Consider the following 23,650-nt stretch of genomic DNA (forward strand, 5'->3'; position numbering starts at 1 on the left):
ATGTATTTCAGAAAAATATCTTGCAGAGGTCCTCTCTGCAGTAGCTCTCAGCTTAGAGGTTTTACTCTTCAACTCTGGCTTGAATCCTAGATAGGGCTTCCAGATTAATTACCTGTTATGTTTATGAATGTCATCAAGTTACTTTATTTAGCATCACCACTGGTAAACCAACCTTAAAGCTGCTGGAACAGCTGTTAACTTGCAGTATTTATCCATGGCAACTGAAATGTTGCATGCTTTATTTAAGAAGAGATCTGTGATGATTTGTAACCAATAAACTAAAGAAAATTGTTCGAGTGAAGATAATACCTTTGAATGACTTAAATATGAGAGAAAATGGCATAGTATTAGTAGCTCATATACTGGTAAAACAGAAAAAACATCTATGTAGATGCATTTCATGTTTATAAATTAATTCAGAAATTCTTTACCATGGAGGTAGCTTGTGAGTTGAAATGGGGAATGATTTCCTAAGAACATACATTCTGCTTGCCAGATTCTGATCTTTCATCCTGTAAGGGTAATTTTGCTGAAACTAAGAATTGGCAAAGGCACCGTTACGGTGACATCTAAATGGGAATTTGGGTGGATTTTTTCCTAGGAATTTTTCATTGCTACTAACGCAGGTGAGAGGGGAATCAGCACTGTAGATGATGGGTTGTCCCAGGTCACAACTGTTGATAAGTGAGACTAAAATATTAGCTTTATTCTTAGGGAAGAACAGGATATTTAGATATTGGCAACCTGGAACCCTGTTGACACTGAGAGCAGAGCACTGCTACACAGTGAGTGGAAAAGCTCTTCTTAATTCTTTAGATAACTGTTTTGACAAGTGGGAATTAAGTTATTTTTTCTGTAGTTGTAAAAATAGTTCTAAATGAGAGATCGGCTGTTTCATGACAGAAAAGGAAGTTTATGGTGTATCTGTCAATGTGACAGTAGACTGATACAGAGGCTTTCTTGCACAGAGGGTAGAAGAAGTTGGTCTGCCTGTATACCATGCTTCTGCAGGGCATGTTATGTTAGCAGCATGACTGTTCAAATGTGAACTACCAGTGCTGGCAGTGCCAACTGCACAGAACCTTGAAGATGGGAGGAATGAATAGGAAAATCACACACTTATATAACCTGCAAAGCTGTCAGTAACACGTCATGAGACTTGTATTCCATCTGCAGTGTATATCCCAAGAAAATCCATTATGTACCCAACATTTTCAGATTTGAATTACAGCTGCCTCACATTTCCTGCTTCATTAGGTAGTTAATAGTGCTAAAACCACTGTTAATGTTTAAATGTAGATGTTCATACTAATTTTGTTACCAAATTTAGGTAACACTCTAGGTGTGGTGTATTAATAGCATAGTATATATCATCACGTCTTAAGAAAGCAGACAATCTGGCATTTATTCTGTTCATTCTGTGACTTCAGAAACATGCACGCTTCTTATCCACTTTGTTCCGCAAAATAAACTTCTCCAAAATCACTATAAAAAGGTGCAGATAGAATTCAATTTAAGGAGTACAGTAGCAGTCAGATTAAACAACTATCTGCTGCTTTGCTATGAGGCAGGAAAAGTATTAGGTGGAAATTATTCTGGTAAAGCTACGTGATGGAAACGTAATGGTATTGCTACAGCTGGTACTTAGCCTACCAGCTGTTTTGTTTAAATCATTTACAGGTAAGAAATTCAGAGCTTGCCAAAGTCCTAGAAGGCAAAATAGCAGAAATTAACCTCGTATCTGAACATGCACCAGACTTGCTTATATTTTTTCCTTCTTAAGCTTCAAAATAACTTTGTCCCAATAACCATCATATTTAACTTAGTTAAATAACTAACTTCAGTGACCAAACAAATTGTAAAGTCCCTGTAACCTTACCTGTCCTCAAGTAAGTTTTTAAAATGTCAGGTTCTGGTGTAATATGATTTTATAAATGGCCATGATAGTCTGTGTTTTCTGTAGCTTTCCATTTAGTAGGAATCTGCAGTTCTGTGTCCTGAGAAAGTTCAGGGATTGGAGAGATTATTGTCTACCAAAAATAGGATTAATTCAAGAAAAGTAAAAAGAACTTAAGTAAGTGCTGAGAGAAGGCATCAGTAACATGATTGGGGTAAAAACTGCTCATGTGACTAACAGAAGACACATTTGAGTTAAAATAATTTTGAAATGGAATTTTCTTGGGGTAGCTCTAATGATCTGTTTTAGAATACTGGGAACATAAATAAAAAAAGAACTATTGGGGTGTGTACATTTGGCAGATTTACACTCATCAGAAAAAAAGATTGGAAAGTAGTGTCTATAAACATCTGTATTCATGTCATAATGCATAACTTTCACTAGCAGTGAACAACAGTAAAAAATCAGTGGAAGTTAGTACTACCCTGGTGTTAATACTGCTCTGCAGGTGTTTGGGGTGAATAACATGGGAAGTACAGAAAGAATGATACAGGCTCAAGCAGTTATGATTTTTAAATGCCATCACAGGAGTATTCAGGTCAGTGGCTTTTTTCAAAGGCAAATTTGAGAATGTAAAAGGAAAAAGTTATATGGTGAACTCAGAGTAGAAGACAGGACTGGGGACATCAAAGGCATGTGCAATTTCTTTATGACAAAAGTGTCTGGAAAATGAGGAGGGCTTCAAAGTTTACCTGGATGAATCATACCTGACCTTTGTTTCATGACAACACAGTGGTAAGAAGGTGGGAGCTAAAATATACTACAGTGTTATCTCCGTGTATTATGGAATTGAATTCACTCTGTGTTTGTTGCAAAGCAGCAATTATTATAATTGCACACATATCATTAAAAAAATAGAAAAATATTGATTTCTTAGCTGCTCAAACTCCATAGATTTTAATCGGCTGTCACAGACATCAGAAAGATGTGAGGTAAATGTGGTGTGATGAGGAAGGATTATCATGTAATTAAAAGAAAGTCCCGGAAAGTAAAACATCTAATAGCTGCTTGGAGTATTCAGGAATATAATTTTAAAGATAACATAGTTTTTCTATGAGTAAAATAGCCAAATACCATATTTCATAGAATTATTGTTCAGGAATTATTACCACAACACATCTCATAGCTTTTAAAACTTACTTAAATATTTAAAAGGAATAAGACAGAGAATTGAGGATTATTATTGATTTTCCATTGTAAAAAAATAAATAAATAAAAATCTGATTGTATTAGGGTAATTAGTTAGAAGTATAATTTAAATTAAAAAATTCACAGTGTCAAAGCTTATTACTGTTTCAGTTATCAAGACTTCAAATGTTATTTATTGAGTTGGGAGCCAGATTCCATGATTAATTTAACATGTTGTGAAACTGTAGTGCACTATCTTGTAACTGCACTTGATACAGCTTTGTTCTGAGACTGTAGATGGTTTGTCAATAAAAATAAACATTTCCAACATATGACACAGTGCAAGTATTAGAGAGCATCTTTAGAAATAATTAACTACACATAAATAAAAGGAAGCTACTTACTGCATATAAGGTTTAAATAGTCAATACATTTATTTTGTTTGATTTATTTTTTTTGTCTGTGTAAACTAGAAAAATGATTTGTGGGGATGATTTTTCAGAATTTTGCCTCCATGCCTAATGAGTTAAATTTTCATTAGGCAAATAGTAGGCTTGAAGGGTTTTCAGAAGGCAGAAGACAGTCAGTAGCCTTAAAAACCCTTCCAAACCATCTATGGTTCAATCAGAGTGAATCATTATAATCAACCGGCACTAGGAATGAGGTGTTACTCACAAGATGACAACTCAAATATCATATTCAAAATCAAAGTTTAAGGTATTTTAGACTACAAGAGGTTGGCTGAGGTATAAACTCTGATCTTACATGCACTAAATTTTGATAGAGTTGTTGAAAAATAAGGCCCCTGAAGCATGCTTGTCATTGAAGGATCTAGGTGTTTTTCATGTACATTTAAGATTCAATCTGTCATTTGTCACACATTTGATTTTTTTTCTTCACAGAAATTTATTTTCTTGGATTATTTGTGGAATAAATTATAAGAGAAATTATCAGCAGAGAATTCTCAAGCGTTGGTGTGAATAGAATGATTCTGTACAACATTTGGTGACACTTGTTGTGTTCTTCTCTGCTTCTATGGTAGCAGTACACGATGTAAAGTTGAGTGATATATCTGCTACATCCATATAACCAGAGTTCATTATACAACACAGAGAAAATCTGTAGTCTCTTCCACTGTTTTTTTTTTCCCCCTCCAAATTTTGCTCATCTTCAGAGTATAGAAATAGTATTAGTGGCTGTATGCTTTTCATCTGATTGCTGTTTGCTGGTACCATATTGTGATAAGAAATTAAGGTAGGTCCTCCCATATTGTGTTATTCAGTTTCAGAAAGCCAATGTCACCTTGGTAAGGACTGTTCTGTATTAAAATAGTAGCATAATGGGTAGGATTTGTCTCCTCAGGTTTGGACTTCCACTGTGTAGTTATCTATATTTGAGCTAGTTGTCTAGGCTCCCTTTATAGTCAATGCAAATAGGTCAGATGAGTCACACTTATCTTAGACATCTATTTTAGGGTGAAATGGATTGTGCCCTGAAAGTGCTTTTTTCTTCCCATTGACTATAAGGGAGGGGAGTTGAGAGAACAAAATTGCTTGTCTGTATTTCTACTTGTCTGAAATGTTGTGAGGTTAATGCAATATGATGTGTACAAAGATATGCAGCTAAGAGTACAGAGTTGAAAAGTTTGAATGATTTTATCCTTGAGAAACAACATGTGGGCAAGAAGCAGAATCATTTTAATCATTATCAAGTTCACATGCTAATTTATAAACCAGCTACCTCATTCTTTTGAAAAGGTTCTTTCCTCCTTCACAGAGATTTCATCGCTATCAGTTTTAAAGAAAACATTTAGTAAGGAGCATGCAGTTCCCTGATTTGGGTGTTAATGGAAAGATGGGGGTGATTGGTCTTTGCTATGGATTTCACAGGCCCTCTTGAAGGTGCTGTCTGCACTGTGTTCATTTGATGAGAAGCTGTCTTCTGAAAGATCAAAAATATAGCTTTATTTTTATGCTTTGCCTATATAATGGCTGTTCCTAGGGTTATTTTGTGTTAAAAGAAATATGCCAAGGAACAACAAAACCTGAGTATTCGTGTAAAATCAGTGGGGGTTAATTGATAACCATACCAATACTGTAATTAGGTAGTCAATCATGTAGAGTATTAATGAAAGTAGAAAGAAACTCCATTATCTTAATGAAGCATAGACTTGAAAAAAAATATTTTTTCAGAACAAACATACTGGTGTTAGTTTTGAACAATTAAATGGGTAAAATGCTCATCAGTTACCAAGGTTTCTTTTCCGTGTTTCACCAAACATGTAGTTTCTGGTATATGTATTTTGAAGACTTCATTTGCACATATCTACAGCTCACTGCTATTCTACACCTTCTCTCCACAATTAAAATACCAAAAATATTTGTCATTCATGTGTGATTCTTGGAGAGTGAATTTACTGACATTGTTTGGGGCTATGGGAAGGGAAAAAAGCCCCATACTTGTCTTCAAGAATAAGGTCTTGCTTTTGGTTTTTAAACTTTTTTGTTCTGTGGTACTTTATTTCACAAGCTAGGGGATTGCACCCTGTAGATTAAGGCATTTATAGTGTTATTAAGGCATTTACAGTGTTAGATGCTTTTTGAATAAATGTTTTTTATACTTATTGTGTGTTCTTTAGATATTGGTGTTAATGGTGTTATTTAATTATGACAGATTATCCCTACCCTGTAGTTGAGAGAGAGAAAAAAATAGTTAAATACGCCTAGAGGTTCATAACCCATTTAAAGTCAAATTATGTACAACAGCACTGCTGCAGAAATAATTTTAGTCAATGTTAGAATATGTTCTCTTCTGTTCTTTTCCTATTATTTGATCTTTTTATAACTGTTCTTCATAATATTTTTGTTTGAACTGCCTTTGTATTAGTCATGTACCTACTCACTTGCCAAAGCAGGGGTCATGCTTTTTTTTTTGAACCATTAATACCTTATGACTTTCACACACTTTCCCTCCAGGGGTAAAGGTTATATTTAGAGAGTAGGTCCAAGATCTTTTCTTTAATGGATTTACTTCACCCATATTCTGAGCAAAGGATGTAAAAGCTACCAACCTTTCCACAGAAGTTTGCCATTTTATGCTAGCTTTCTGGTACACTATCTGCATTTTTTTTCGTGATTAGTTTTTAGGGAAATGGCTCTGCACCTTCTGACTTCTTTTAATAACATGTTTCCTCACACCTTGGTTATTTTAAAAACATTGAATTTGGTTTTGCTAAGGAATCTTTCACTTACAGAGATTGTGTAGTTTTATGTCATAGAAAACCATTGGCAGACACTATAGAACTCTTACATAACATATGGCCCTTGCACTCTGAACATGTGATGATAATTAAGCACTTTTCCTTAAAAAGCACCATTTAAAACCATGATCATTGCACCTGAACTAAAGGATTATTTTTGTGGCTTAGGAAATGCAACACTGGACTGGTGATTTCATTATGCTTACAGAATACTTCCTTTCATTGGGTGCTTTGATGCAGTTCACTGACAGCATGGATGAGCTTATATCTTTGCATCTAGTAAGTGAGTTTGACCCAAAGCATATCACTCTGTGGAAATAGCCATTTGAAAACTACCCTGTAGTAACTATGCTTACATCTAGTTCGTTTCAGATTTAATTTTGCCCCTTTTGTTTAGTGCTAGCAAATATTACGGTCTTATCCTGTAAACAAAGTCAATGCTACCTGAGATATAACAAATAGGGGATTCTTTAATTAAAATCTGAACATGAAGAAAAAGTTGTAGGACTCTGTGGAACTGTAACACACACAGCTTATAATGCCAGCGAAGCTATGCCGTTTGGTTTTGTCTGAGTATCTCATCGCACTGAGAGAGCATACTGATCTCTGACCTGCTCTAACCTAAGTTGAGGTACTTTAATTAGGGAATTTGTACTGCACATTAAAAAGTATAGTAGCATCAAAGCACCACTGTACATCAAACAACGTAGTTCTCCTAGACTTCTGAACAAGCTAAGTTTATTAGATTTTAAAGAATAATAATCAAATGAAAACAGTGATCGTGGGTGACAGTTACTTGGCAGATGGGAGCTGGCCAGATGCCCATTCCCCGCTGCCTTGTTTGTTCACTTGTCCTTGAGTAGTTTGTAGCATGTTTAGATGGGAAAAAAATGGAGGTTTGAAAAAGCATACATTACACAGAGTCCATCCATTTTATAAGGAAAATTTGGTAATTTTCTTCCCACTTTAATAGGTGGTAATTATTTCTGTCCTACCAATATCCATTTCATCTCCCTTCATCTCCAGTGCCCTGCAGTTTCTTCCCTTGCACTAAGAAAAAAAAGCATTTGATTTGCTTCACATGTTCACCAAGCAACAGCTGAATTTTCTTCCTCCTCCTCTCTTCATGGTTTCCAGTCTCCTTCCAATTTTCTGCTAGTAGGTAGTCCAGTTCTCCCCATTTCCCTGCCCTTCCTGTCTCTCTCTTCTTTCCTCCCAGGCAAAACTTCAGCTTCCTAAACATATTTATAGGCTAAAATACATTTGCTCTGTATTTGTACTGTCTCTCTCTGCCCACTCACATACCTACGCAAAAAGTATAAAATTTCATATTGCCTTCTTCTTGGCCATCTTTTTCTTGTAATGTTCATTCTTGCTTTCAGATGAGAAATGCTGAGAATGAGGGGGATTTTGCACAGAGGGTAAATCCTTTCGGAACTCCAGTTTTTGAATTGCATTGCCCCTTTGGCTTTTAGTCACTTTCTGCCTATGAGATTGCATAGCGTACCACTGAGTAAGAAGAAATCTGATTTTCTTGGGCTGCTTATATACAAGTGTAATCGTCTATGTGTTACTGAAAGGAAAGCGTAGCATAGTTGCTTTCACATAGACTTTCATGTGGTGGTTGGAATTTTGTAGAAAGCTTGAGAGATGTGTTGGAAGGCAAATGACTTGGCAGCATTGTTCTGCTTCTGACAGTCCCCATTGTGAACTGCAAAGTTTTCCACAAGTACTGGAAGAACTGACGCTAGTGCTGGAGTTGGTCGGTGGTTGATTTGAGCCAGTGATGCTGCCTTTAATCTCATTTACGTATTTTGCCAGCGTGTAGAGCTTCCTGTTGGATGTTCTTCATACTCCATGGACTAAGCTCTGCTAACTGTTAGTACTGCCCAGAGAAACTGTGCTGGAACCTATTCTGTAATATTAGGTGGCTCCTATAAGAAAACCTCATGAAAACGTATTCCACTGCAATTGAATTTTGGGAGAAACAACAGAATAAAAGCAATTTGGCAATATGGTTCCATTTTTCCTTTCTTGGGTTGATGTTGAATTAAATCTTGTAATTCAGTACATCGAATATATGTTTTAAAATACAGTTTGATTGACCCAAAATATTTTTAAATGTATGTTTGCAAAGATTTCTCTGCACATTCAGATTGAAATCAAGTCTCAAAATCTCAAAAAGTCGCAGCAAGGAACTTATGTCATTCACAGAGTCATAGAACCTTTAAGGTTGCATTCCCGTGGCTTTAACTCTTACTACCAAAGGCACAAGCAGGTGCTAGTGAATGAAGTTATGTAACTAAATCGAGTTGTTGCACACCATTCATTTGAAAATAATGATAATAAGCAAATAATTAATCAGCCTCTCAGTTTATTTCACAGAATGCTATCTATATATTCAGATGTTCCCTGTCGTTTGCTGTTCCCTGTCAGAGCATGTGTCACATGCAAATTAACTGGGGACTTCTCATGATAGCACTTGGAAAAGAAATGATTGAGGTTAGTCAAAAAGGAAATATTACCAATTGTCACTAGCCAGGTGAAGTGAAATCACAAGATGGCCATCTGGTTTTGTCTCTTGCATGTGGAAATTACAGTACCTTTACAACCACTTTCATTGCTCACACTGGTCTAACAGTTACACAATAACACGATCTCAGGATTCTGTAGCAGCTCATCAGAAATTTTACCTCATTTTCCACTATCTGATTTAATAATGTGTAATTTTCTAATCTCTGATTGGAATGTGTTACCAGGTTATTTAATCAGATCCTTCAGTTGAGTTACATGCATATGAGATGTAGCATGTAAAACTTGTGATTCCCCCCTGCATGCAGTCTGCATGTTCTGGCTTTCATTTTTTCATTTTTCAGCCTCTCTGAACACTGCACCATTGTTTCTTAGCCAACCATCCTACCACTTGGCTTGTGCTGACAATGCAACACAAGGTCCACAGTTTCTTCTGTGTTGTTTGAGTGTAAGATGGTAGAGCCATTGCTGATCTACAGTCAAAAAGATCTCTTTATTAAAATTCTTTGTTGTTTCTACAATATTTGTGAAAAAATAATGTGATTTGTACACTAAATATGCTTACCCAGCATGCTCTCTGGTAATCAAAAACTACTAACAAAAACTCTTACTGGACTTTTATATCCAGTTATTCCCCATTACTTCATTCCTTTCTGGCTTCCTTTTGATGCTTTCTATCTGAAAGCATTAGGTGTGCACCTGGATGCAGAATGGCAGAGCATAAAAGGAATTACGAGGGTCCAACACCATGGTGCCAGTTCTTGCAGTACAGCACTGGAGGTTTATATTCTGGCTATGCTCCCCCACATTTTCTTTTTGAAGAAGAACGAGAACTGCCTCAGCACTTAGGACTTGACAAGTGTGTGTGTGAATTGTCTAATCCATGTGTAGGAGTGTGCAGGACAATTAAAGCTATTGCTTATATGAGATCTACTAAAGCCTGGTTGCCAACATTTTAATTTTCTTTTTATTTCAAGCTTAGTCTTCCAAATTGATTTTCTAGGTTTAATGAATAGTTGAACATATGTTAAATCCTTGAAAATGTACCAGTAAAATCTCTCTCCCTTACCTCCTTAGCATTAAACTCATAAAAATCTGTATTGAGAGCAGTGCCACTCTGGTTGAACTTTATCATTGTAAGGTTGAAGTTTTCAAATTACAAATGTACAGTACGAAAATATAAACGTTATTTCCTAGGAAAAATAAAATGCAAATTTTAAGTCAGTTTTCAAAGTGAAGTCAGTGAAGTTTTCCATCTTCTGAAAGTCTCTGTACTTAGCCCTCATAAAGTAACTGGTGCTACCAATGATGATACCACGTGCAGGATTCAGGATTTTTTTTTTTTTTTACTTTGCACTGTTGTAGTGTAAGTCGTATCAAAATTAGCAAATGACCTGTGGTCTTTTCTTGACTGATGGATCAAGGAGAAACTGTTTCACATACTTTTGACTTTGAAATCGAGGCATTTGCAAACTGTTGGAAGTTTGAATATTCTTACTGGAAAAATATGAATTCTGCTTGTTGTTAATAATGTTTTATTCTTCTGTTCCTATTTAGCTTTTATTAGTATTAGTTAGCAGTTATACTGTAATAGCTCCAAATGATTTGATTGAGGTTTGTTGTAATGTAAATGTTACACATTTTGCAAGCAAAAGATAGTCACAGTCACAGAAGTCTGGAGTTGAGAGACACTGTATTGTAATTAGACTTGCGTGGGTGTGTAGGCATTATATGTAATCCATGAGCTTTGCACCAGGGGATCTTGATTATAGGCTTAGGGCCTGAATTCCTCTTTGGCCAAATGTGTATGTTTAAGCAAAGTGAACACCAGGTGTTACAAAGATTTCTGAAAATCAGCATTATATGCTTACCAGCTAAAGGCCCCATCTGCAAGTAAAACATTAGACCATCACTTGTAAAACAATCATCCAAAGAAAAGAGCTGGAGATTTGGGTTTGGTTTGGTTTGGTTTTTTAAACAGAAGATCCTTCAGTGACAGAAAGAAGATTAAATCCATAGATTAAATCCATGGCAGGAAAGGGGACTGATCTTGACTGTTTAATTTCTTTGTGAATACTGAAGGCAAAATAACGTATCATAGTAATATAACATAGTGTCCTTTGATCATAGACAAGGAAGAGAAAAGACAGTTGTACCAGCTGAAGAATGACAGTACCTTTATTACAGCTGTTGTTCTGACAGCTTTTCAGCTGTCACCTTCCACTTTACTTTCCATTTTAATAGTTGTGTTTGTATCTCTCTCTAGCTCGTAAGCAGGAGATTATCAAGGTTACCGAGCAGTTGATTGAAGCTATCAACAATGGGGACTTTGAAGCTTACACGTAAGTGTTCTCATTTTGGAGAGACCGAGGAGAGTGGATGTACATTTCAAAATGTATATGTAAATAAGCAAATGCAAGTGTGTATGTTTGTATTTATGTATTGCTGGAGATTATTCTCAGATACCCTCAGGAAACATAGGAGTTGTTCGTTGCCACCTTGTCTTAGCTTTACACTAGCCTGGATGCCAGTTTCAGAGGAGGTGCTAGTGTAAATCTGAGGTACTGCTGTGCTGAGACAGGATCATCATACTGACATAAAACATGCAGTAGCCTATCTTGGTATATGAAAGTAAAGTCACGTTTTTGGTATCCAATCCAGAAAACACAGTGGAAACCTATTTTAACAGAAAAATTGCAGTGTTTGTAGAGACTGATAGTAGCTAGAATCCCATGTGTACTTTAAGGCATGAAAGATCATGTGGGATTCAGGCTCTACCAGTCTCTACTGAGCACTGTGCATTTCTGTGCAAGAATTTGATGAGGGAAAGGTGACTGGCTTTCTTGGCTTTTCTGTGCAAAGACACAATTTCATCACTGCTTCTCCACTCCTGCTAACTCAAAGAAGAAGCAGAGGAAAACACTTCTCATCATTGCATTGGGTCTCCTTTGTTTCTCTGGGTGAATTCTGCCGTGTTGAAGCACAAGCCACACAGGTCAACAGTGACGTTGCTCTTCCCATTTAAAGATTTGCCAACACTTTGGTGTGATCACACTAAAACCTGTGTTGTACAAATGTCAAGTAGAAACTTATTTTGAATTCTTGTCTAAGTTTTATTAGATTAAAAACATTTAAAATCTTACCTAAACAATGGTGTGAGACATGAAAAATATTTTTTGGATTGCACAGAGGCAGTTTCCAGAGTCACAAGTGAAAACTTGTGATACAGCATCATAGGATTGCCTTTGTGGCTATCTTTGGCAATCTTTCTTTTAGTCAAATGGTGACTGATGTGAAATCTAGTAGCCCTGAAGTGAGCTTGCCAAATTTTCTGATTTAGATGAAACCAGAACTCCGTTAATGCTCCCCATTTAAATTATGTTCTTTTCCAACATAATGTCATAGGTAAGTAAGTTTCCAATTGGAATAAAGGAGACATTTAGAAAGTTCAGTTCAGCATTGTGCTACATGACTGCATGTGTTTATTACAGAATTTCCTCTTTTCCACAGAAAAATCTGTGATCCAGGCCTTACGTCTTTTGAACCTGAAGCTTTGGGTAATCTAGTAGAAGGGATGGACTTCCACCGTTTTTACTTTGAAAATGGTAAACATTCCTCTTTCATCTCTGTATATCTTCATCTGTTCCTTGTGAATGTATTTTTCCAGTCTAAGCAGCATTTTTGTTTAGGAGTTGATTGATTGCAGGGGAAGGAGTTCATTTTTTTCATTTTTTCTTTTGGAGTTTGGATATGTATGATTTTTTTGTTTGTTTCTGCTGCACTCATTCATATGTCATGTAGCACCTTGGAAAGTGGAAGAAAATTTTAGGTATTTGGAGAGAGAAAATTAAGGTGTATAAAATAAATATGTAATAAAATAGTAACATAAATTAAGTAATTCTTATTTTTTTTTCCATTACAAAAAAGAGTACATCATGCTAAGCTGCAAATATACTTAAAAGGAAAATCACTAAATTGTGATTAGAGAGTGAGTGCAAGTAAAAATCAACACTTACAGTGAGTTTATAATGACTGCTACTATGTGCTGTTTTGGGGAAGATGTTGCTCAGTCTGTACTGCTGAGGATCTGATCAGCAGACCATCTGAATGAGACAGGGCGCCTTGTGTGGCCACGCACACTGAAATACCTGGTGGCAGCTTGCATCTCAAACCAGAGTCTCCAAACACTTGTATAGAACATGTCACCTGGAGGGTGGTTGTGCTGAAATATGACCAGGAACCCAATTGGGCATTTTCAATAAAGATTGCAGATTAGAAATGGGACATATCAAATTACTCAGTTGTTATTGTAAGCAGGTTTTAAAAAGGTATTTAAAAAGGTAGCAGTTATTGCTACAAGCGTTAAGAAACTAATTATTGAGGTTCTTCCAACAAACTTACTGCCAGATCAAAGAGAAGGAAGTTATAGTATAGTATATCAATGACTATAAAATGCTGCTATTTAAGGTCAAATAATTCTGCATGGATGGTTACGGAAACTTGTCTGGCCCCTACTTGGATAAATAAGACATACTCTGAAACATTTGATGTTTTCTCATACAGGAAAGAGGAGAGCATACATTATGCTGTGACTGTGCCCATTTCTACAAATGTGTTTGAGCTAGCTGTCAGTAATGATTAACAGTAAACAGAAATTATTGCCTTGTACCTGCTAAGCTTGATGGTTTGATTTTGTATGATGGAGTGAGATGAGTTGTTCTGGCTTACGTAGAGAAAATTTAATTTGTCCTGTTTGTGTGTTGTGTATATTTGTTTCCTAGCATTATCCAAAAGTAATAAGCCAATCCACACCATTATCCTCAATCCTCATGTCCACCTTGTGGGTGACGATGCTGCTTGCATTGCATACATACGGCTCACGCAGTACATGGATGGAAGTGGGATGCCAAAGACAATGCAGTCAGAGGAAACACGGGTCTGGCACCGTCGTGATGGGAAATGGCAGAATGTTCACTTTCACCGTTCAGGGTCACCAACAGTACCCATCAAGTAAGAAACAATTCAGACCACAAGCTTAAACTATGTATATCAGACCAGATAGTCTAATAGCTGCTTTTGGCCTTAAAACTATGAAACTGTCCTCTTGATAGTGGAATTTTTTGTGGTTATTTATGCAGTGTGTATTATATTCAGTAGTATGCCTGTAGTATTTGTGCAAATATTTTTTTAAAAATAATGCTTTGTTGTTGTTATTTTCAACTGTGATGCCCACTGATCCAGCTCTGTCCCTGAGCTGAGAGGTTGAAGACAAAAATGATTTAATACAGATAAGGCCTGGAACAAGTCGCACAAAATAGGACTGTAAAACTTGAAATAGGATTTTAGGAAAACCTGGACTGAAAAAAAATGATAGGATACATAGAGGTGTTAGAGCTGACAGGAAAATTTCAAGGAAAAACAGTGTCTGTTTTCTGAAAAATTGAAATTTGAATAACATTTTTCTGTGATTCCCAACCACTTCTATTCACTCAGGCCTAGCTATATTCTTTGGAAGTTGATTTTGAGCCAGCTTATGTATTTCCTTTGTAAATTAAGTCGCACAAGTACCTATCGCTGTCTTACCTCTTTTCCTATGCTCCCTTTGCTTGACTGCTGAACAGTCATTATCTGATAGTCTAAACCTGTGTGGGTAAGCCTGAAATCTCTCTTGTCGTCATTTATCTGTTTTCTTTCATTCGGACATCTCTGATTGCCCTCTTATACCCTCAGAGTCATGCTGCAACTCAGTGAGCACAAAGCTGAATTCCTTGCGCCAGATTTCAGCAGAGTAAATTACAGCACGCTCACAGTTGCAGTAATGAAATAGAGAGTCATGGTGTCTTCAAGAGGTTCTGCTCAAGTTCTTTTCCTTTTTTCTGCTTTCAGTCTTCACTAATCTACCCTGTCTCTTGGAGCCCAAGCTTGTTGACTTCTTTAAGTAGACACACTTATATTAGACCATTTCTCAATTAGGTAGCACTGACATAGGTATTAGCTTGCTTAGGTGCAAGCCTTCTGTATAAGATGTAATTACATTTATATGGGGTGTCTTAATGTGGATAATGGCTGAATTTGCCAGTGTGGATGATAAGAGCTTAGATTTCAACTTTCTAACCTCAGTTTGTCCCATAACTTACTTCTTGCAACATAATCCTCCTAAATGAAATCATATTCAATTAAGTAAGGAACACAAAATCATAGACTATCCCAAGTTGGAAGGGACCCGCAATGATCATTGAGTCCAACTTATGGCTCCACACAGGACTACCTAAATATGATAGAACAAAGTATTAAACTTCATTGAGGATGAAATGTGTATGTATATATATATTTATATATGCACACACACACACATATATATATTTAGGAAAAATGTAATTTGGTTACCTAGCAATAGCTATTGTATTTTATTTAAAAATGAGAAACCAATGAGAGGTTTCTCATTGGAACCATGTCATCCTATTTTTCACATCCCAGCTGCACGGCCAGTGTTTAAACAGATAATATTGATAGAGTAGTTATGTTTTCCTGAAATGAAGTATTACAGATTTTTTTTATGTTTTTATAATGGACCTTTTTCTCAGTGAATCTGACCTGGATATATGTAGAGCCAGAAAGCGTAAGTTAAATGGGTTCACCTTTTCTGGTGCACCCTGCACGGTAGTGTCTATCTGTCTACAGTAAGTCTGTAAGTGACTGATAGGAATTGGACTAGGGTATTATTTAATCTCCAAGATTAAAGAGAGTATTTGGAAGGTGGGGGAGGTATTTTTTTATTTTTTTTTTTATCTTTCTTAACCTAAACATATTGATAAGAGATAACCATTAAGAGAAGGAACAAGGTAACTTACCACACTTAGACACCAAAACAAGAGGGCAACAAAATAGCCATCATATTGCAATTTTCGTGGAAGATTATGGAATTTGCTTAACAATTCCTTAACAATAATATTTCTAATAATACTTTACGGAGCTACACTTCACATCTGCATATACTGCAGTGTGTCCTGTTTGAGTTAGAGTGTTTTAACAGGAGCCTCAGTACTTGTTCATGTAACATGTAGCATGTATGATGGGCTGCTGCATCTTGTGACATGTACTGCTCCTGCAAGCACTCACCAAAGTTTGTTTCTCTGCAATATAAAGGGCATGTGCAGTGCATCTGGCTGCTGCAGAGTCTGCAAAATGCAAATCTCATGGGAATACGGTTGCCCATACAGATCTGAGATACTCCTCACAGAAGCTGTGACAGTATTTCAGACTCAAGTACTGCCTGTACTTTATAGCTCATGCTGGCCAAGAATAAGGATTTCTGGGACTGCTAAGGATGCAAGGGGTTGGAAAAGAAGCTGAGACATGATCTTTTTGAGCCTGCACAGTTGTGTCTATGTCTGTGGGTGTTCTGAACCTGTTCTGAGGGTCAGACAGGAAATTTTAGTATTATGAGAATATATCCAAAATGAAAAGGCCACAAAAGAAGAGTAATGGCTCAACACCGTAGGGCATGACTAAGGCTTAAGGAGAGATGCTCTGAGATTGTAGTATAGCCTTAGAAAGATCCTATGTAGTGCTGGCAGCAATATCTTATAAATCCTTTACCTAACTCCCATCTTAAATTCAGAGAGGTGTTTGTTGTTTGTTTTTGTTTTTTTTTTTTCTCAACTTGCTAATTATTACTGTCCTAAAATACCATTTCTCTGCTGGTTACTTTCCAGCCTGAAATTTTAGTCATACGCAATGTATTCCTGATTATTCTAATGTCATCATTGTTCTCCTACACTGGGTGGATAGATATGCAGACGAGATATTTTATATAAAGGATGACTAGATCACTTCTCACCTGCTATTTTCATAGGGTAAATAAACAATAATGCCTTGGTTAGCTTTGATTGATAGGATCTCCATTTTCCTAGCTACCTTGATAGCTCTCCAACATGTCTTTTCTGGTCTGAGGTTTGGCTTTTCACTAGCTTGAGTCCTGAAATACTGCATATAATTGTGGTCAGGGCTTTTATTTAACTTCACTATTTCTCTCTTTACCCTGCTGAGAGTGCCACGCCTGCTGTCTTCTGGCATGATTTTGCACTTTTGTTGTTTACATCATATTAGTAGATGTGCCAGTCTTCTAAGACAGCCATGAATTTATCTGCAACTGGTATTTCCAACCAATGACTATATAGAAACTTTTCCTGAGCATTTAGCTTTGTACTTCCTGTTATTACATGTACTGTTTCTGAATTACCCAGACCTTAAGCTCATTTGGTTCTTCTCATACAAGACTCCTGTTTTCCTCAATATTTATAATGCCTTCCACCTATATGTAAATGTATTATTACATGAGGTCAGTCCTGTTGCTTTTGCTTTGTTGTTGACAAAGATTACTGAATCTCCTCAGCTCCCCTTTCAGCTATCATTTTTCTTTTAGTTGTTTTACTTTGTATTCTTTCTTTAATCCCCATCTTCTCAAGTTTATCTGGTAGATTCCCACATAGCATCATGTCAGAACTTGCCATCCTGACTGTCTTGTCGACTGTCTTGAACTTCACATTTACTTTTACCCGTTACACCAGCAGCTCTGTTTTGGAAAACTATGTAAGAAATTTAATTACAATATTGTTCCAGATGATCTGTCCTTTCTTTTCTTGCATTTGAAATTTATGCAGTCTACAACTATTTAATTATTACCAATACACAGTAGTTAATAATGGCACTTCTGTCATAAAAAAATGTTACGCACAATTTCCAGTCAAGAATTTCAAATCTAATAAACTTGCAAAGGCAATTACAGCACTGATCTGCTTTTGCAAACATAGTATCCTAGATTATGTCAAATCAGTAGCTCTGTGGACAGTAGCTTACTTGTTTTCAGAACTACAGTAATAAGTACATAAATCTAAGGACCGTACTGAGCTCTCTGGTAGCTGTAGCTATATGGAGATATTTCTTGTAGCAGATAATTGACTTGGAGAAGAATCTGAGCACAAAAGTATATTTAGTTTATATATAAATTCTATTTTTTGCTGTGAGACAGTCCAAACAAGTTTGGGTTTCTGTCTTGCCCATTGTTTTTCTCTGTTTGAGTGATCCGACTGGTGGTAGGAAATCTTTCTTTGTATTCAGTGTTCTTAAGAATTTGTGCTAGCATGTGTCTGCAGAACTGCCTGCATAACAAAGAGCAAACCTGCAAAGACAGTCAAAGAGCTGTTGGGACTGAAACTGACTCCTAAACCTAAATTCAAACCTGTGATTCCCAGGCCTATATTTACTCACTTTATCACACATTGCACTTTCATATACTATCATAAGTTAAATACCAAACAGCAAGAAACTTGAGTAAAGAGTTTGTTCTGTGTTTGTACAGTGCCTAGCACAGCGGGATCCCAATCATGACTTCAGCCCCTAGATGCTACGGTAATACAAACTATATTATAAGCTCAATTAGTTAACTACTTTCTTACACGTTCCTGAACTTTCTTTTTTTCTTTACATGTGGCTTTAGCATGTCTTGCATGTAAATGACATCTGATTCTTCTTTGTTACTCGGTTCAATTTTTGTGTGAGAATCTCACTCTGTGGCCATGACTGTAACGTACATGCTAAGGAAGTAAGTTTAACTGGAACAGAGATTCATATTTTAATTTTGCCCTTGCTCCTTTGAGAAGCTGATTAATTTCTACTTTGGCACCATCTCTGGCATGTTGTAAAGATTGAAATGTCTGTAAAGTGGTTTGAAAAATAAAAGAATGCTTTGCTTGAGCATTTGGGCTTTTTTCCCCCTTTTTTCCTTTGGTTTTCTTTGCAGTATTGTATTAAATGATCTGTAGAAGGATTTTTTTTAATAGTATTGGTTAACACTTGAGCATGTATTGTTAACTGGTGGTGATGTTACTGTAGTAATGGCAATCTTTTTTTTTTTTTTTCTCCTTCCTCCTAGCTAAAAATATCAGCGGTGCCGCTCTTGCATTATCTGTACCCAACGCACCTGGTTGATTACCATCTTGGCCATCCTGTTCTCTTCATGCATGTTTCTGAGTGCATGAAGTTGTGAAGGTTCTTCATGTAACACATTTGTGATGCACCATTTTGCTGTGTATTCCATCTGTACACTGTTAACATTTCAATGAAGGTGATGTTCCATGCAAATAGAAAATAGCAAGGCATAAAAGACAAAAAAAAAAGTTGATGTACAGCAGTAGATACAGGATACATTTGTCATCTTTTCTTCATTTATGCCAAGTTTTGACAGACAACTTTAAAAGCTATCCTGTTTATAAAAAAGAAAAGAAACAAAAAATACATTTTACCCTCTTTTTTTTTAAGAACTGTTTTTTGACTCCTCCTTTTCCCCGAGTCCCTGGATTTTGCTTTCGTTCTGGTAGGAATGGTTAGGATTTCCGCTGGCAGCTCTGTTACTGTAAAACAGATTTTTATTACAGCATGTAGATGGACGAAATCACTGATAAATGTGGAAGTGATAATATCTTGGCTCTGTCCCAGCTGAAGCCTTCTTAGTTTATTAGTCTATGTAAACTGGAAAAATCTCATCATTTGCTGGCTTGGCCACTTCAGAATTAACTGTCGATGTTCTGGCTAGTCAGCAGAAGTGTTTTTTTTCTTTTGAAATCTTTACCTTTGCTTTCTTACTATGCTAAATGAAAATTTATATTAGATAATTAAGCAGAATTAAAAATTGTAAGGAACTAAGTGATGATTGAGAGGCAGGTTTTGAGGATTAAAATGAAAGCATAAAGAAAAATAGATTTTTATCACTTTTAGGATATATTGTAAATTTATTAAGGAGTCTTTAAAACATTTTAAAATTTTGTTTAAGCTATAGACCACTTCAGTGGTTAATATACTCTAGAAGTATTAGGCCTTAAAAGCTTAGTATGAAGAGTTTATTTACTTTCCAACGTTGCTGTTGCTTCTCTGGAAATGTATTATGACTACACCAGTTTTCTAGTAACTGTAACGCTTTTACCACAGATTTGTTTCTCCTTCCTCTTCCCCCTCAATCTGCTCTTTGTTTATTAAAATCATCAGACAGCGTACAGTATCAAGGACAACAATCTCTGCAGCATTACCAGCTTGTTTTGGCTCTTTATCCCTGGCTGCAAATGTCTGTACACTCTGAAGGGAATGCTCTCAATGTCAGTTCAGAACACAAACTTTGTGACAGGGACTATTTTCGCTTCCTTTACGTGGCTGTGAAGTACATCCTTACAAGCATTTAGATTTGTTCCCTTCCATTTTTAATAGAAAAATGCAGGGATTGGTTATCTCTTTCTCATTTGTTTTATTACCAACAGGGCTAACTGTTTTCTGCAGCGCTGTATAGTGCATGGTATCTCAATCAATGTTCTTTTTAGCAGTGGAAAATTTACAATTCGACAGCCTGAAGTTTATAAGATGGGAAAGCTTCCTAATTTGTATAATTTCACCTTTCTGTGTTGGTTACTGATCAAAAGCAGTTCTTAAACATTTTGATGTTGTTACTAGTGGATGTATGGTAGATGGATTTAAGCTTCTCTGATAATTATTACGTGATTTTAAACAATATATATTTAAAATAAGCATCTACAATAAATGTGTTGAGCCATATTAACCTGCCAATGGGATCTGTGAAAAAAAAAGTAATGGCCTCATTTTTTTCTCATTAATTTCTTTTTTTCTTTTTTTTTCCTTTTTTTTTTTTTTTTTTTTTTTTTGGTGAAGCGGCTATAAGTGGCATAACTGTATTTAAAATTAACGAATTAGTTGTAGGGTGTTTTTTTTTATACTTCTAACATAGCATGTGGTGTTGGCGTATTACCGTAGATCAAGTTTGTCTTCCACACCAAGATGGAAATTGTGATTTGTTCTCTCTACCACAATTGAATTATACACTTCTCTTCTGTCATTTGGAACACTGCAGTTTACCATGGGACACAGTGTACATATTTCTTGCCATAATGGTAAATGATTGATATATTTAAGGATTAATAAATTTGTGATTTCTGCTGACATTGTGCTTGTGTGTTAATTTCAGAATTAATTGTGGTTTTGCACTGGAAAATGTGGAGCATCTGTTTAAATTAAGAAGTCAGAAACACAGATAAAGTCCTTACAAGCCAGATTTGCAATTTGAAAATACAAATGTTTGCTCTCATGATTTGTCTTTTGATTAGTTCTTAACTTCCTCTTCTGAGGGCCCAGTTATACACTGTTTACTTAGTACTTTGTTGATAGATTTTGCATGTACCTTGTGTTTGTAGGTCTGTATTTAGAAGTATTTTGGGTAGTTGCACATTTCTGTAGCTTTCTTACTGTTTTGTATACTCACTGTGTAACACAAGATCCCATAAAAGAGAAGTTATTATATGCCTACAGTTGCAGACCTTAAAATGCAGTAAATACCATAAATAATTAGGATTTCAAATAATGTGTTAGTTTAAAAGCTTTCATATATTTCCATATCAGCCTGTTGTGATTTTTAGTCTCCTTAAACCTATCATGAGTCACAACTGAGAACAGCCCTTTTCTACCAGCAGAAAAGAGAGACAGAAGGGGTGGAGGAGAGGACACAACTTCCAGCTTCCCTGGGTTGTGAAACACAGAGCTGGATCATTTTTCTGGCTCTGTGCCTAGGGTAGCATAGTTGTGAGCCAGCCCTGTGGCAGTGGCTTTAATGTGACAGTCATCCAGGAGTAGTGCTTGTCGAAGGAGCAGGAGAGTATTCCAGTGTAGGGGAAATTCCAGTGCTTCCCTTTTGGAGGCATTTTGCTATGTATCTGTAAAAATAAATAAATAAAGTTATAGGAGACCTCAGAGGTTTGGAACATTTCGGTAAACCTCAGAGGAAGTAAAAGTGGTTTAGGCTGGGTGATTTTATATTTTTTTTTCATATCAGTTCTACCTACTTTGTCTACTTTTTTTTTTTTTTTCCACTAAATGCTGTTCCAGAAATCAGACTGACTTCCATTTTAACTGTGTGCCTGCACTAAGCTGTTTGATAGCAGTGGATTCACTACTAATTTCAGGTATGTAGATAAGAAGAAGTGTGTAAAGCATAATAACTAGGAGAGGGGTGGTCGGAATAAATTTGCTAAATGTCAGATCGAGGATTTGGGGAGAATTGATTTTTATATTGTTCTGGATACCCTTTATAGCACAAGAGTTTTAATATGCTGCCTCCTGGTGGTTTTCTTAACAATGTTTTCTATTTAGGAGAGCACAAGAAGATGCTATTTGTTCTGAACTCAATGCTTTCATGCAATGTAATGTGAGTAAGGAATACACAGTATTTCAGAGGTTAAAAATGCCCGTTTGCTTGATCTTGAATTTACACCGTATACATTCCTGAAAGAATCACATTGATTCCATTTAAAAATGGGCTCCCAGGACACAGTTAAGAAAATATAATCCTTATAGTCATACATATATAGTCATATAGTCTGTATAGTCCTGTAGTCATATATGAAACCCAGAGTTCATTGTTTTAAAGATAAACTTTACCATTTCTTCAGTGAGGTATTAATCTTTTGTAATGTATCATCTCCGTAGAAAGCATCCTTGAAGCAAATTTATTAATATTCTTGGGGAGGGGGGGATGGGGGATTCTTTCTTTCTAAATTTACACAGTCATAATTTGTATGTAACTCATGTTAGGAAAAGACCATTAGTTAACAAAATATTAGCTGGAGAACTGATCCAAATTTCTTAAGGAGACTCAGCTTCTTTCCTCCTAATAAATAAAATACAGAGAAGGAGCTGTGGGTGAAATTCAGAAAGGATGCCACAGGTTAAAGGTCCAGTGCTGCAAAGTCCACCTGCTAAATGTTTGTAAAGATAGCCACTGTAGCAGAGGCCTTACATGCCTGTACCAGGAGTACAGGGAGGTTGTGACGTCCATGAGAGGGGAGACTTGTCTATACTGAGACCTATCTATGCCTAATATGAAAGGAATCCAGTGTATAGCAAACTAGAAGCCTTTCCTCTTTCCCCTCCCTCCCTTACACAGATACCTATGGCAGAGCAGAACAAATGGGTGTGTTGCAGGATCCACTTCCAAGATAGCATGCATGTAAAGTGAGGAGAAAGCAGCAATTCTGCATGCCTGTCTGCTCCAGAACAGCAGTGCAAGGCTGCTTATTTTCAGCATACTCCTGTCCAGGCTCTGAGCCCAGGGAAAAGGCACTAGAGAGAGTAAGTCTGGGGAAGAGGAGAACATCTCATCACACAGTGTGAGGGAAAAAGAACCAAGTGCAAAGAAGAGAAGTTAAGAGAAAACAGGATTTACAGGGTGAACAGATGGGAGAGCAGTTTATCCATATTTAAAGAAATGTCACATTCTTTCTTTAAAGATGTTGTCAGAAGGCAGCTATGGGGCTGGATCATCTTAGAAACTAACTTGGAATTTGTCCCATACGACTTTTTTGATTAATGCCCTCTAATTAGTTAGCAGAGTTAGATAGTTGAGTGTGGAAAATGGTTGGGACAAACTGTCTTTCCTAAGAGGTTAAAATAGTAAGTGTTGAGTCTGTGTAGCCACAGAGTATCCTCTGAAAAGTTGCATTAAATCACAGAATTTACCAGGAATCTGATTCACCTTTCATCAGTGAAAGGCTCTTGGAGCCTAGGTCTTATATTTTCTGTTCCCTGAACTCAGCCCATAGCAGAAAGTCACTGCCTCGAGTCAGGTCAGAAAAAACAGCAGCCAGCTTCACTAAGTTCCCTGCTCACGGTCAGGTATTGCCTTGTGTCCTAGCAAGCCAGTGCAGAAGGAGATGGGTGCA

General features: G+C 36.5%; 1 protein-coding gene across 25 annotated transcripts in view; it reads left to right on the top strand.

The window, feature by feature from the left end:
- The window catches only part of CAMK2D (calcium/calmodulin dependent protein kinase II delta), a gene marked incomplete at its 3' end in the record, with an annotated part of 166,947 nt that extends 146,068 nt beyond the window's left edge, over positions 1–20,879 (top strand). For 21 of the 25 annotated variants that reach the window (XM_082759645.1, XM_082759631.1, XM_082759652.1 and 18 more), the window contains 5 exons: positions 11,143–11,218; positions 12,387–12,481; positions 13,658–13,886; positions 18,238–18,287; positions 18,811–20,879. In XM_082759645.1, the coding sequence (XP_082615771.1) occupies positions 11,143–11,218; positions 12,387–12,481; positions 13,658–13,886; positions 18,238–18,244 (407 nt within the window). Of the gene's footprint in view, positions 1–11,142; positions 11,219–12,386; positions 12,482–13,657; positions 13,891–18,237; positions 18,288–18,810 lie in introns of those variants that run through there. The other 4 variants (XM_082759646.1, XM_082759647.1, XM_082759648.1 and 1 more) reach the window with 2 other exon arrangements.
- Between the last annotated feature and the right edge of the window lie 2,771 nt (positions 20,880–23,650).

This window comes from Aythya marila (genome assembly GCF_965140915.1).
Source record: "Aythya marila genome assembly, chromosome: 4".
Lineage (NCBI taxonomy): Eukaryota > Metazoa > Chordata > Aves > Anseriformes > Anatidae > Aythya > Aythya marila.